This window comes from Nesoenas mayeri, assembly GCF_963082525.1.
Source record: "Nesoenas mayeri genome assembly, chromosome: 2".
In the NCBI taxonomy this organism is placed as follows: Eukaryota; Metazoa; Chordata; class Aves; order Columbiformes; family Columbidae; genus Nesoenas; species Nesoenas mayeri.
In genome coordinates this window covers 24,859,625-24,873,058 of record NC_137543.1, presented here as the reverse complement: position 1 = coordinate 24,873,058, position 13,434 = coordinate 24,859,625, and the positions used below count along the sequence as shown (strand labels likewise).

The window sequence follows — 13,434 nt, the reverse complement described above, 5'->3', positions numbered from 1 at the left end:
AATTGGTCAAGAAGTTGACCAGAAAAGCTGTGTTGCTTGTTACCATCTGTGTGAAAACAATCTCTTGTTTAATGACTGCAAGAGTAGGGTGGATGGATGCAATTCTTGATTCTGCCAGTTTTGGCAAGACTGCTTTGACACTGGATCATTTTGAAACTTCTGTCTTTTATCTGATTTAAGGATAGGGAAACCACATTTCAGTTAATCATTTGAAAGTGATCAGTTCAATATATCATCAAAAGCATAATTTAGTCACATTTCTGAGCATAGAATGTTTATGGCTATAGCTTCTGGTAATAGAGTAATTTGGTCACAGACGTCTATCAACAAATTGAAGTGTACACTAATAGAAGTGTGGAAATAATGGAAGTTGAGGCCAGTGTGATACACAGATACAGTTTACTGCTTTAATCAGGCTCAAGACAAGGAAATTAACAATAGGTACAAATACTACTAATTTTTATTATTAATAAAAGTAATGGACTTTAAGCAACTAGTGAGAGGGCAATAGATAAACCATAAAGTGTAGTGTAGTGTTGTGTTGTGTTAGGCAGGAATTGTTTTTTCAAATCAGTAAACTTCAGTGTCAAAAGTAAATGTAATCGAGGTAATATTTTTATATGAAAGGTAGAAGAGTACAGTAAGTAATCTTAAGATCTTTATTATATTTCAGTTTCATAATGTTTATCAGTAAATTTAATTTATTACTGCTTTTCATTCTAACTTAATTTTCAAATGTTTAAACCAAATTCTGCTGTAGTTGCCAGACCAGGTTTGTCTCCTCTCCTTCAATTTGACATAGACTCAGGGTGAGATATACTTGTGATGTTAATATAAATATAAAATAAAATATATTGTACAAGGTCTTCTGTTTTAAAATCGACTTGCTGTGACTTTCTGTTAAACAGACAGCCTAAGGCTTAGTTATTCCATTCAGATATTTTTATTCTTTTTATAACTTACCCTTTAAATCTGTCATTCCCATGTGACAACATAAATATGTGCCATTGTAAATGAAAGACAGAAAAATGGAGTGGGGACTTAGAGACTTAGAAGAAAGGAGATTATTAAAAAAATCTCGGTGTTACAAGATGACTTTTGGCTCAGATGTGCCCTTTCAGATATATCACTTTTAAAGGATTCTTAGTAAAGATTGATCACTGTTAAGTTCATCTTAATTTTTTCACAAACTAGGAAGAAGTTTTAAGATGGAGAATAACTCTTCATTTTGTTCCTCTTCACATAGTCTAGAAAAGTATATCAAAGTGGTGGCATCTAGCTAGCTGATACTGTGACTAGTTTGTAATCTCACTGCTCTGTAAAATAACTGAGTCTTACACATTACTTACAAAAGTCTTCTACCTTGTCATGAATTTTTTTTTTTCAGAAATACAGGAAATGGGTATTTATATCTTCATATCAATAAGTGGTTTTATAAGTTGGTTGTTTTTTCATTTTTAAACTAAGAGCACCTGTGAAGTGAGGAGACGTTCCTGAAGTTCTTTTTAATTTTTGTAGATGGACTTTCATCAGCTGATCCCAGCTCTGATTGGAATGCACCAGCAGAGGAGTGGGGAAACTGGGTAGATGAAAAAGTTGCTTCTGTTCCTCAACCTGAAGGCATACCTGATGTTCAGAAGGTGATCTTTTCTCTTTAGCTCCAAGACTTTGCCCTTACCACTACTACTTCTTAAAGTAACTTAAGGGTGATGATAAACGTAATCTCTCATCTCTTCTACACTGGTAGGAGTAGCACAATTGTGTTTAATGTGTACACAGAGAAGGAAAATGCTGAATGTTGTTATTGAGAAAATAGAAGCTACTTAGCTCCATGTCAGATCTTACTGTCTCACCGTAATACAAGGATTAACTTATCATTGTAGATTAAGAGAGGATTTTGATCCTTTTTTCATAAATACTTAATTCTCTGTATAAAAAACATTTCCATGCCAACAGGACAGGGTGCTCCATTGCCTTTTTCATTCCGAACTCCTGTACATATATTTCCAGATAGCATCTAAAGAACGTGGTCTTCCTAAAATGTACTGAATAAATAAGATTGTGTTCATTGATACTTTTATATGCAGTTAAATTCCTTATAGCTATTAATTTGTATTGTTTATTTAGTCTATAGAAATCATGTTTCATTGTACTTTTTTCACGTTAAATACCTTATATTCCCATACGAAGGCTTCAGATAATGAAAGAGAAAAAGCAGAGCCAGTTCTTCAGAGTTCTACAAGTGGAAAATCCAAGAAAAAGAAGAAGAAAAAGAAGAAGCAGGGTGAAGAAGCTAACTCTCCTGCACAGGTAGATGGAACAACATCTGGATAGTCTGAGGAATTCACACAATCACGTTATTTTTCTATATTAGTGACTTAAGCAAAAATTATTTTGGGGAAATTTATTTCCTTATGGTATTGGATTGTATACTATTGTTTCTCAAGAATTAAAGCAATCCTTCTTTTATTAGTATTCCCTTTGATTTGAATGTTTGACTTGTGAATACCATGTAGTTTTGCGGGATGTATGGAAAGCATGAAATATGTGGAAAGTATTTATCGTTAATTATTTATTTTCTATCAAATTAGCATTCTGTACAGTAGAGGTGCTTCCAGCAAACCGAGGATGATTGGAGTTTTCTGTGTTACTTAAACAGCTTTTGAAGAATTACATTGAAACAGATTTGTTGTAAAAATAGCAAAAGCAGACTGCACTTCATTTGGCAATTGAATCATGTTTGGACAGATGAAAACAAGTACTTTACTGATAGGAAACAGCTTTTAATAGCTCATGCTAGCTCATGTAGTGACAGCCATTCCTAGTTTATGTTCTTCACAAAGTCTTAAATGCTCCCTTGAATCTGACTAGGTGAATTGGAGAGAGAGAAAGCATTACTTCAGTCATTCTTGCTTTGGATTTGCCTTTTATGATTACCATGTCTTCAGTCTGAGATTTTATTAAAACAATTTTGAAGTATTAAATTGATATCACATAGATTTCTTTTAACCTTATCTCTGTGGAGATGGGTGCTTGTGTCAATTTGCAGTGTTTCTTTCAACACAAATTCAAATTGAGGGTAATAGAACTGCAGTTTTTTGTAACTTAAATCTGTTATGTTCTGCTGTCTGCAATGGCTCTAGGTATAAGTGAAGAATAGTAGGTTGTGGTTAGCAGGTGTTCATGGATGTCTTATATGGATCTTCAGGTTAGTGAGTGCATTCTGTATTTTTTTTTTTTCCGTTACCTGTGGGCTGCCTTTTAAGCTGTATACATCAAAGGGAATCCTGCTGTCTGTATTAATATAATCGGATGCATTTATTCTACGCATCAGTCTCCAGCCATTCTGATTTTGTTGCTTTTTCTTTCAATCTATCAGTCTATGACATCATCAGTTTAAAGATGAGAATTTCTCTGTATTTATTTTTTCTGGAAAATTCAGGGGGTTGTTGCTTGATAGGAGCAGACAGAGCTGCTGATACATCACAGATAAGTTATCCTCGTTACAGCAGTTTAGTAACTTAACTTGTCAATTCTACTTGAAAACTGAACATGTTCATTTAAACAACATCCTCTTTCTCATTGATTGTTCACATTGTGTTCACACTCATATTTGTTGACTTCAGTGTTTGCTAAGGCAATGGAAGCTACCTTCAGAGATAGATATAAGGCACTATATATTCTTTCCTGTCAAGAAACAACAGACTTAGACTGTGACTGTGTTTTCATAAGGTTCCAGGGGAAATAAGTGAAGAAACAGTGTTTCAAGAAGGCACTTTAAGCTTAAAACTGGAGGCCTGTGTTCTATTTACTGTTCAGTACCATGAGATTCTTCTGCTGCTATAAACAAATGTTGCTACTCTAATTCCTCCTGTAAAATGAAAATTTTCTGCCTTTAGAGTGTTTAAGGAATAAAGCTTAAGACTATTGGTTACTTTGAATATATTTTCAGTTTCTGTACCAAGAGGTTTGTTTTACAGGCATCCCGGCAGACTAAATTGGGTTTAAAAAATATTATTAAAGCTTAATATATGATAGAAAACTGTGCAGGTTAATATGCAGAGCTTAGATTTAAAAGCATTTTACTTGTAACAAAGTGTAGAATTGAGAATAGACGAGTCTCATAATGATACTTTTGCAAAGATTTCAGAGTAATGTCAGTTTAATTTCACAGCCTTGTAATTTCACAGGAGTGTGAAGTGCTGTTCATTCGGAGATGGGGATTTTTGTTAGTAATACATGAAGAGTGCTGCTTCTTGGGCTTTATTGGGTTCTGTGGGTATTTTTGTGTTAATAAATTTGATTGTTTGCGTAGAATAGTATTAGCCCACTGCTTTAATATTTTTGGTAGATTTTATTAGTAATGGAAGCTGATTGTGGCAGCAAAACTGATGTGCTGGGAAGAAGAGTCAGAACTTTGCTGTAAACATGGGCTTTTTCTTTCCTCCCCCTGCCCCCCCGCCCTCCTTTTCCCTCCCCCACTGCCTTTTGTAGGACACTGAAGAAATGGATAGAGAAGCTGGAGAGGAATTTCAGGAGGATACCTCAAAAGTTCAACCACAGCAGGAAATAGCTTTTTCTCTGAAGACCAAGAGTACTAGTGAACCGGCCAAGGTAGGGATATAAAGTTGGGTTTATATTAACAAATTTTTGATTTAGAACTGCTTAAAGCCCATTAAAACTTTAATTTGTGTAGGTAAGTTTATAGTAAGAATACTACTTCAGGTTATACATTTATGAATAAAAAGGTGATTGAGAGGCTGAATTTTAGGTGTGGGTCACTTAGGAGTTTTAAAAAGGATGTGTTCTCTGAAAAGCAGTATTTTGAAATCAGTAATCACTTCCATGACTGTCAAGTTATTTTATTGTTTGAATACTCAAGTAGTAGTTTACAACATTGAAATTTGGAAGTAAGAACTAATAGGCCCTGGTGAGAACTAATAGCACTTTTTAATGTTTCATTGCAACAGAATAAAGTTTTACTAACTAATTATATTCTGACTTAAATGTCTAAAATTTGATTTTTAATGGCTGTGCTGAGCTTAATGACTGAATAAGTACAGTTTTTATTCCAACCAATTCACTAATTGAGCATTTGCTTCAGCTCACAGTTGAAACAAATATTGTAGAGAATACGAACTCTCTTAAATCTTTCTCCGACTAGCAACCTTTTTAGATACTGTTATCCTACAAGAGTCACATTGTAGGAAGAAGTATTTAATGTTTCTAGTGCTGTTGGTTTTGTGTTCCATGAAGAGTGAACAATACCAGTGAGACAGCAGTTTGGTAGCACAGAGTATCTGTCAGGATATTGAGTTGAACTTTTTAATTGCTAAGCATTTTTTTATAAAGATAATGATGCCTTAAGATTCAAATGAAAATATTAGAGTGGTATCTTTTATGAGAGGCTGCAGGTCACCAAAGGAAAAGTACAGAAAGTGTTTACTGAGAACATGTGCTTTGAAAAGCACATTAAGACATACTTCCAGCTTATTCTGGATATCCTACATTGAAGTAAAGCTTTTACTATAATTATTCAGTTTAGGTTCAGTTCAACCTTTATTCAAGGTTAGCAACAGCCACCTATTCTGACTAGTGCAAAGGTTTTTTTGTCTGTTTGTGGGCTGGTTGGTTGGATGGTTTGTTTAAGCTGTATCTGAAAAAAGAGGTATCTAGCCATGTATGCGAGTGGCTTTATTCCAGGAAGTGTGTACTTTAAAAAAAAAAAAAAAAAAGCTTTAAAGCAAATACATTATTTTGTGTTGGAGGCCATAGTTGAAAATGTGTAGACAGAAAACTCACATTTGGATTGTAACATCAAGGTGGTTTATTTGACATCCAGAAAGAGGTGTACTGGTGCATCCCTTTTGCTGCTTAGAAATCTAAATCTATTTGAGAAACACTTTTCAGCTACATATAATGATTCTTTTGATCTGCAGTTAGATATTTTATTTTTTTCTCACAATTTGTCAGCACTGCCAAAATATCAGCCCAGTTTCAGTGGACTTTGCTCAACTGTTTAGTTTTTAAAACCATACCAAGCTTCCTATTTTCTAATTCGAAGCCTTTTTCAGTAGTTTACCTGCTGTGGCATCATATGGGGTTTTTTTATGTTCTGGCTCTCCTATTGGAATGCCAAAATGTTTTTTGCATTTTGACTTCTGTACATTAATTCCAGTAAGTGCTACACAGTAAGCTACAGTTACCTCTTGTCTCTGTAGTGGGAACATTCAAAACAGACTGGATAATTGGAAAATACTAGCAGTATCTTTCACTTGGCAGTTGTTCCTACAGTAGTTTCCACTGAAATACTTTGACTGCTCTCACAAGTATCTGTTATTCTCATATGAGCATACAGAGTGTTTTAAGCACTTGATACAAATGACTACAAGTGCTTTCTAAATATTATAAAAGTTAAATTTATTGTTTGAGTTGCATATTTGGATCTATTTGCTTTGCAACCAAATGCAAACATGTCACTATCTTGCATCTCTTCTGAATATGTATCCTATAATCTTCTTAGGATCTTAGTGATTTTTAGCTTATCACTTTCTTTGCATGCCATGCATGTATTTTAAGAATAATTAATTTGTGTGGTTTATATTTGCTTGTACACAACTAGCAGTTTTGGCACTAGATGGCAGTCATAGTCTTGTAGCCTTGATTTTAAATTTTGAAGGATTTTAATATTGGCTGAATTTTTCAATGCTCTCTTTCCAGCATCTGCTAAGTATACTCCCAAAATAACACTGAGTAAGAGTGTTTTACTGTTGTATGACTTACTGACTTTTGGAAACTTCTTTTCTGTTTTTCAAATAGCCTGAGGAGGCTCCTTCGCTTGCTGTTTCTACTGAGCCATCTGTAATTGTATCAGAGAGCGAGTCTGACAAGATCGCTTCCCAAGTGCCACAGATGCTGCAAGAGACAGATGTATCTAGCTCCAATATTAAGCAAAACAGTGTGCCTCCTCCACAGAGTAAGTACCTCTCAGTACAATTCATCCATCTGAATTCAGGGTGTACTTTTTTTCTTCCCATAGAGCATATATAGTCAGAATGCTTTGCCCTGAGGTTAGGCTTAGAGTGCCATAATCACGGACATATGTATTTCATTTATATATCTTGCCATATTTTTGCTTTCATTGAAATACTAGGGCAAATGTGTTTTCATTGTGAGGAAAAACTGGCTTTATAATGCTTGAATGACTGAAAATGTCTGTTGGCCTTGTCCAGTCCTTGACAGTCATCTGGATGTACTCTTCACCATCAGGACTGGAGCTCTATGCTGTGACTAAGTAGTTCTGCCAACAGTGTTTCAAAGGCTGGCTTGCCATTCTTCAGTGGATGGGTACCAACATAGCAGTTGACAGGATGTTTAGCTACCAGAAATTTGGAAAAAAATCCAAGCAACACAGTTTTCAACCTACTGGGGTTTTTTGACTTTTCAGCTTAGCTCATTAGCATATTTTTCCCATATGTTTCCATGAACTGTAGTAATCATGGACGAAAACAGTCGCTAATATAGGAGCAGAAAGCTATTGAGTGATGTGCTTTTGTTGTAGCCTGACAGCACGTACCTCAGGCTGAACTGCTCCAGGTATGCTGCTTTTTAAAAATATGCTGTGCCCAGAGATGTCAGACATACCTTCTCTTGTACTCATCAAAAGTGCTTATATTGAAGTATTCACACAGTAAAACAGAAAAATTAGAAGGGAAGTTGGGATGTGGAAGGCAAAAGAGTTGTCTGAATTACACTCTTTAATGAGCTTAATAAATACTGACATTATGTAAAAAGTTCCTGACTAAGTGTTGAAGTACTGAAGCAGTTTTTAATGACTGCACTGGAAACTATATGATTTCATAGTATTAGTCTCACTGAACTGTGTTAATTAACTTAACTAGTTTTGAATATAAACAGCAGAATCTTTCAAGTCTATGTATCAACTTACAACTTTTTGTTCTGCCTCTAAAATATGAAGACTTTTGTAACTGATTGATGCCTTGCCTCAGCAATTGAAAGAACATCTCTTATATTCAGCATATCAAATATTTTACTCGATTTACCACTTTTTGCAGCCAGCATGTTTTAAGGCAATCTGTTTTAATAACATAGTACTTCTTTATTTATGAATTCCATGTCACCACATATTTACATGGTTGTTTGTTTGGTTTTTTTTAAATAATAAATCATAACTTATTCAGTGGTTAGAAACAGTGTAATCTTAGAGTGAATATTTAGTGTCAGTTTTGTACATGTGCATGATTTCCAGTTAGTCAAAAAATAATGACTCTATTGTAAATAATACAATTTACAAAATGAATGACCTTCGTGTGTATCATTCTGTGTATTTGTGGTATAAAAAGGTAGGTTGAAATTAGCAGGTGTTGTTTTAGATGCGCTTCTAATTAGACTATGTGGTAGATGCAGCTAAATATGACTCTGCTTCAAAAATCCCATTAGTGGGTTGTCCTGAATTACTTTATAATAATATAAGGTGTATTTTTTAAGTCAATTCTGTGTAAACTTTCTCAGTCCTAACACTGTAGTTATGTTTTGTTTTTAGCGAAGTCTGAAGAAAGCTGGGAATCACCCAAACAAGTTAAAAAGAAGAAAAAAGCAAGAAGGGAAACGTGAACTTCCTGAGATGGACGTGTGTTACTGAATATTGTCATGAAGATTATGCTGTTTATGCAATAATTTGTGAACATGTACAGAATTTTATATAAATTTCAAACAATTTTTAAAAACAGAACTGCTGTGAACACAACCATCTTTAAAAAGGAATCAAAGGAAAGTATTGTATAGCAAACAGAACATCCTACATTTGAAAGACACTCTGAAGAGTCTGTTTTTCCAACTTTTGGAGAGAGATCTTAATTAAACAAACGAACTGGTTTTACAACACAGTGCCCTGTTTACAACAGATTATACTCTCATCTACAGCTGCGGATAAGATTGATTTCGAGGAAGGATTTTCTGTAAAAACAGTTGTCTGTACAAATAGTGGGTGTTTCTTGCCTCTCTTACGAGTGATGCATTAGAAGCACAGAATGTCAATCATTCAAATTTGTTTCATGCCTAAATCAAAGTGCTTTGATTAAATACATAATCTGCCATATCTTTACAGTAACTTGGTTAGCAAGTCTGCTAGCTGTTGCAGGAATCACAAGTGCAAATCATTAACCATTTGTACAGTCAGACCTTCATGGTTTATTATATGAAGTTAACAAAACTGCTTTGGGTTAAAAGTTTGAGAATGTGGTTTGAAACTTGAGTATGGTTCATGAAGTTATTTTTGATAATGTCTATTACCTTACTTGAATTATTGAAGATAACAGTATATTTTTAAGAATACAGTAATGTGCATAAAATCGGTTTTCTCCTTAATTCCCTACAGTTCTTGGTTGATTCAGACTCACATCTAAAACTGTATTCTTTCAACTTTTAAACTTACAGAATGAATTGAAATCAAATGTTCCCTTCCATTTACGCTTTTAAACTTACCATACCCAATTCTGTTCTGTTCTCTGTTACTAAAACTCCGAAGAAAGCAAAGTGATTTTTTTTCCCTCACCAGTTATTTGGGGTTTCAAAGATCTGTTGGAGAACTGGAGTGGCTTCAGACAGCTTTAATTGACATTGTCAAGACCAGTTATCAGGAACACATTTTTTTACTGCCTTAACCTGTAGTATGTAGAATGTGTCTAGACTTCTGGACAGGAGTTAGTGTTTTTATATAAAAAAAATAAAAATTCATGCAAGTATAGCTGTTGTAAAATAAAGACCATTTCCCACTTGAAACTGTTAATTGGTGTTTCAGATGTGTTGTCATTTTCAGGCACTGTGTAACTACATGGTATCAAACTGGCAGATGTGTTTGTGTCTGTAAGGTGCATGCTCAGCCATGTACACTGTAAATAGCCTTTACAAAGCTTTGTTTGATAAGGATGGTAATTAACATCACCTGGTAAATTCAGTTAAAGAAGAACCAAATTTTCTGGTTTTTGTTTTTTTGTTTTTTTAAAGGATTGATTTCTGGTTTTGTGGCACAAACAGAACTGTTAACAGCTGTAACACATGGTACTGATCAACAACCTTGTACTCTTACTGTACTGGACTGCAGTTTGACAGTATTGCAAGGCAACAATAGTTAATGCCTCAAGCTGGTTTTAATTGTACTGAAAATGCACCTTGCTAATGGAGAGCTTTCCTAATAAATGGATGTTAAACACAGGTATTAACCCCTGTGTATCAGGAACATGTGACACTCTAAATTGATTTGTTAAAATAAACTGAGCATATTGACAGTACTGATTTATTTACTGGGAGGGGAGTAATGCCTGAGACTGATACCTGCCAAGATTTATGTAAAATAAATTTAGAACTGAAGTGTAGTTTTTCAAGGAGTATCTTAAGGCAAACAAAAAATAAGATATTACCAAACCATGCAGAGTCCTTTGCATGTAAATAATACTATCATTTGTCATCTTCATAGTAAAGATTTAAAAGAATACCCTTTGAATTCAGGTTTGTAATGTGTGTCTGAAATGTCTGTTTCCAATCTGTATGTTGTGCTATGAGCCTCTTGTGTAGAAAATATTAAGATTTTTTGGTAATGAGAGCCTGACCCCAAGAGCTTTTGCTGCTGCATAATTGTTTTTTTTTCCTCTTGAAGATAAAATTGGTGATATTGCTGGGTTAGTGAGCTGTAGCTTTTAAATGGCTTGTCATCCTGGAAAAAAAAAAAATTAAAAAAAGGAAACAAACTATTAAACAACATAGGAACCCTCCTAATTAACTGCTACTGCTAAGCAGAACCATCTAAATACATAGCCTTCCTTTCCAAGTGTTGTAACTTATTTAGCAGCACCATTAGTGTTTTCTTAATGTACAGTTTCAATGTCCTAGAAAGCAAAACTTGCTTTATTTGACACTCATTGAAGAGGCAGTAACTGTATAGCATATTGTCTATAAATAGAAACTTGGTTATCTATGTATCATGTTTCTATGACTCAAGCAGTTGTTAGTCTTAATGATACACTGAATCCAGACTTTGGTACTTGGATAGAAAGAGAAAACACCATTTAAAGAAGGTTAATCATTTTTTCTTCTTTTTGTTTTTTTGTTTTGTTTTTGTTGTTGAATGCATGGAATGGTTTCATAAATCAAATATATTGGTTTTTTCTAAATACTCTGGAATTATTTGTATGCGTAATTTAAACATGTGATGATGTATAATTGGATATTCATGGCATATTTTTTTCTTTTGTGGGGAGGGGAAGGTGTACAGAGTTCATATGTGCTTGTTACAAAGGTAACAACTGTGCGTTGGTTTGGGGGGTAAAAACTGTATTTCTGATGCCCTTTTAGAAGCCTAAAGAAGTGCAAGAGAAAAGCACTACTCTAATATTTACTAAGAATGTACATATTAAAAACATTTCAAACTTTATAGAAATACTTCTAGTACTGTTGTGTTGTAACTGGATTGTATCTCATTGGAAACAGCCTTATTAATAGTTCCTAGCCATGGGATTGTCCTGTGAGTAAGGCTTTTGAGAGGTGCAGCCACCAGAGTCCCTGGTGTAAGTAGACTTTCAGCTGTTATTAATCACAGTTCCTTTGCCTTTAAGTGACTCGGGTTGGTTGCCAGCCAAGATTTCGGTTGTTAAAAAACTGCAGGTCTCTTGCAGCCACTTGTACCTGCAAGTCTTCTTCTGGCAACCACCAACTACCCATGAAGGACAGAGTGCTCTTGTGGGTGAGCACTGAAAGATTCCTTCATTGTTCTATTGTAAATGGAAGAAGGAAAAAAATACACTTCTTAAAAAACATTGCTAAAATCATTTTACTGATAAAATGCTGGGTGAGTTGCTTTAAGAACTAAGAGCATCAGTTGAGTGAATTTGGGTGGGAGAAGAAGGGGTTGCATGGCCAATAGTTCCTAACCTAAAGTGGTACAGTATCACCATGGGTTTTATTCCCTGCAGGACTGACAGAGCTACTGTTAGTTGGGAATTACATGGGAGAACTTGTGTTTTGTCAGGGAGGAGAGGATTCTTGTTTCCTGTATCACTGTTCCTATTGAAACTTAGTTGAATTGCTAAAATGGTCTCTATAGTGGGTCCCTTCAGTTTGAGAAACCATCAAACTTCTTTTAAATGTCTGGTTGGTTGTACTAAGCTGAAGGTTTCTGGTTCACTGAAAATCAGTTGCTTTTCTGAGATTATGATGTCTTTAATTTTGGTGTATTTAAATGCAATTTTCTTTTCCAGAAATTCTTAACATGAAACTCTTGGTTTCATACAGTGCTCTTAAAAAAAAAAAATGCTTAGGAACATCTGCAGCTGGAAGGAAGTACATTTGCTATCATGATTGTAGCATCAAGCAACCTCTTAACTTGGGTCAGTATTTTTAGTTCAGGCCATGGCAGAGGGTATGTCATGGACCACTCAGAACTGGATCACCACAATGAGCTCCTAACACTAACTAGTTTGAGAGGGTTCCCTGTGTCTTTCACACGCAGAGTGTTTCCACTTAGCTGCTCTGACCTGGAGTTAAGTGGTTCTTTATTTCAAGTATCTGATGAAGTATAGACCAAATACTTTGTTACTGAGATCTTTGTTCTCAGAGGTCATTCTAAGGCTTCCACAGCTTGTTCTTCGTGGGTATGCTATGTCCTTGACAATCCATACCTACAGAGCTAACGAATAAAGTCATGTAAGTGAAGCTCTGGCTTGGAAGTAACTTCTATCTGATGTGCCACTGTAGCTTGGATTCACTCTTGGGCAGCCAGGCCTGCATGTGTTTTTTGAAGAGGCACCCTGGACTGGGCCAGGCCTTAGCCAGTTAGCCAAAAGAATAGGAGCTGTATCAGCTGATGTTCCCTCTGCTTGTGAGGGCTGAGTGTACATCCAAGGAGATGTACAAGCTTTGCTTCTGCTCTCAGAAGTCTACAAAGGCGTTATGAAAGACTGGTAACCTTGCTTTTACACCCATACACAGAGGTAGCTATTGTGTGTGGAAAATACCTGCAGCCATGTCTGAAATCACTACAGAATGAGTTTTCTTGAGAGGAGGGGGATTCTGTGAGAAGCTTCCAGGGGGGATAAAGGAGCTATTGAGTCCTGGGAGCTTTTCAAAAACCTTCTGGAAGCACAAAAACAGTTCATCCCCTTTAAAGGTAAGGGAAGTAGGCAGAGCAAGAGACCTTCCCTTGGCTTAACTGCAAGCTTCTGAGTCTCTGCAAAACCAAAACAGAAGTGTACCACAGATTAAAAACCAGACAAATACCTGTTGAGAACTGCAAGGGCAGTGCCAGGGACTGCAGAGATAGAGAAGCTAAAGCTCAGCTTCAATTGAAATGGGCCATAGATGTCAAGACTACAAGAAAGGGTTTTCCGGGTACACAGACAACAAGCAGAAACAGAAGCTGGC

The 13,434-nt window shown here is 35.4% G+C and overlaps 1 protein-coding gene across 1 annotated transcript in view; it reads left to right on the top strand.

Annotated features, from left to right (window-relative positions):
- The window catches only part of MTDH (metadherin), a 31,337-nt gene extending 19,979 nt beyond the window's left edge, over window positions 1–11,358 (top strand). The window contains exons 9-13 of the mRNA XM_080338587.1: window positions 1,519–1,640; window positions 2,191–2,310; window positions 4,495–4,614; window positions 6,820–6,976; window positions 8,564–11,358. Coding sequence (XP_080194713.1) covers window positions 1,519–1,640; window positions 2,191–2,310; window positions 4,495–4,614; window positions 6,820–6,976; window positions 8,564–8,634 — 590 coding nt within the window. The 3' untranslated portion in view covers window positions 8,635–11,358. The remainder of the gene's footprint in view (window positions 1–1,518; window positions 1,641–2,190; window positions 2,311–4,494; window positions 4,615–6,819; window positions 6,977–8,563) is intronic.
- The last annotated feature ends 2,076 nt before the right edge of the window (window positions 11,359–13,434 follow it).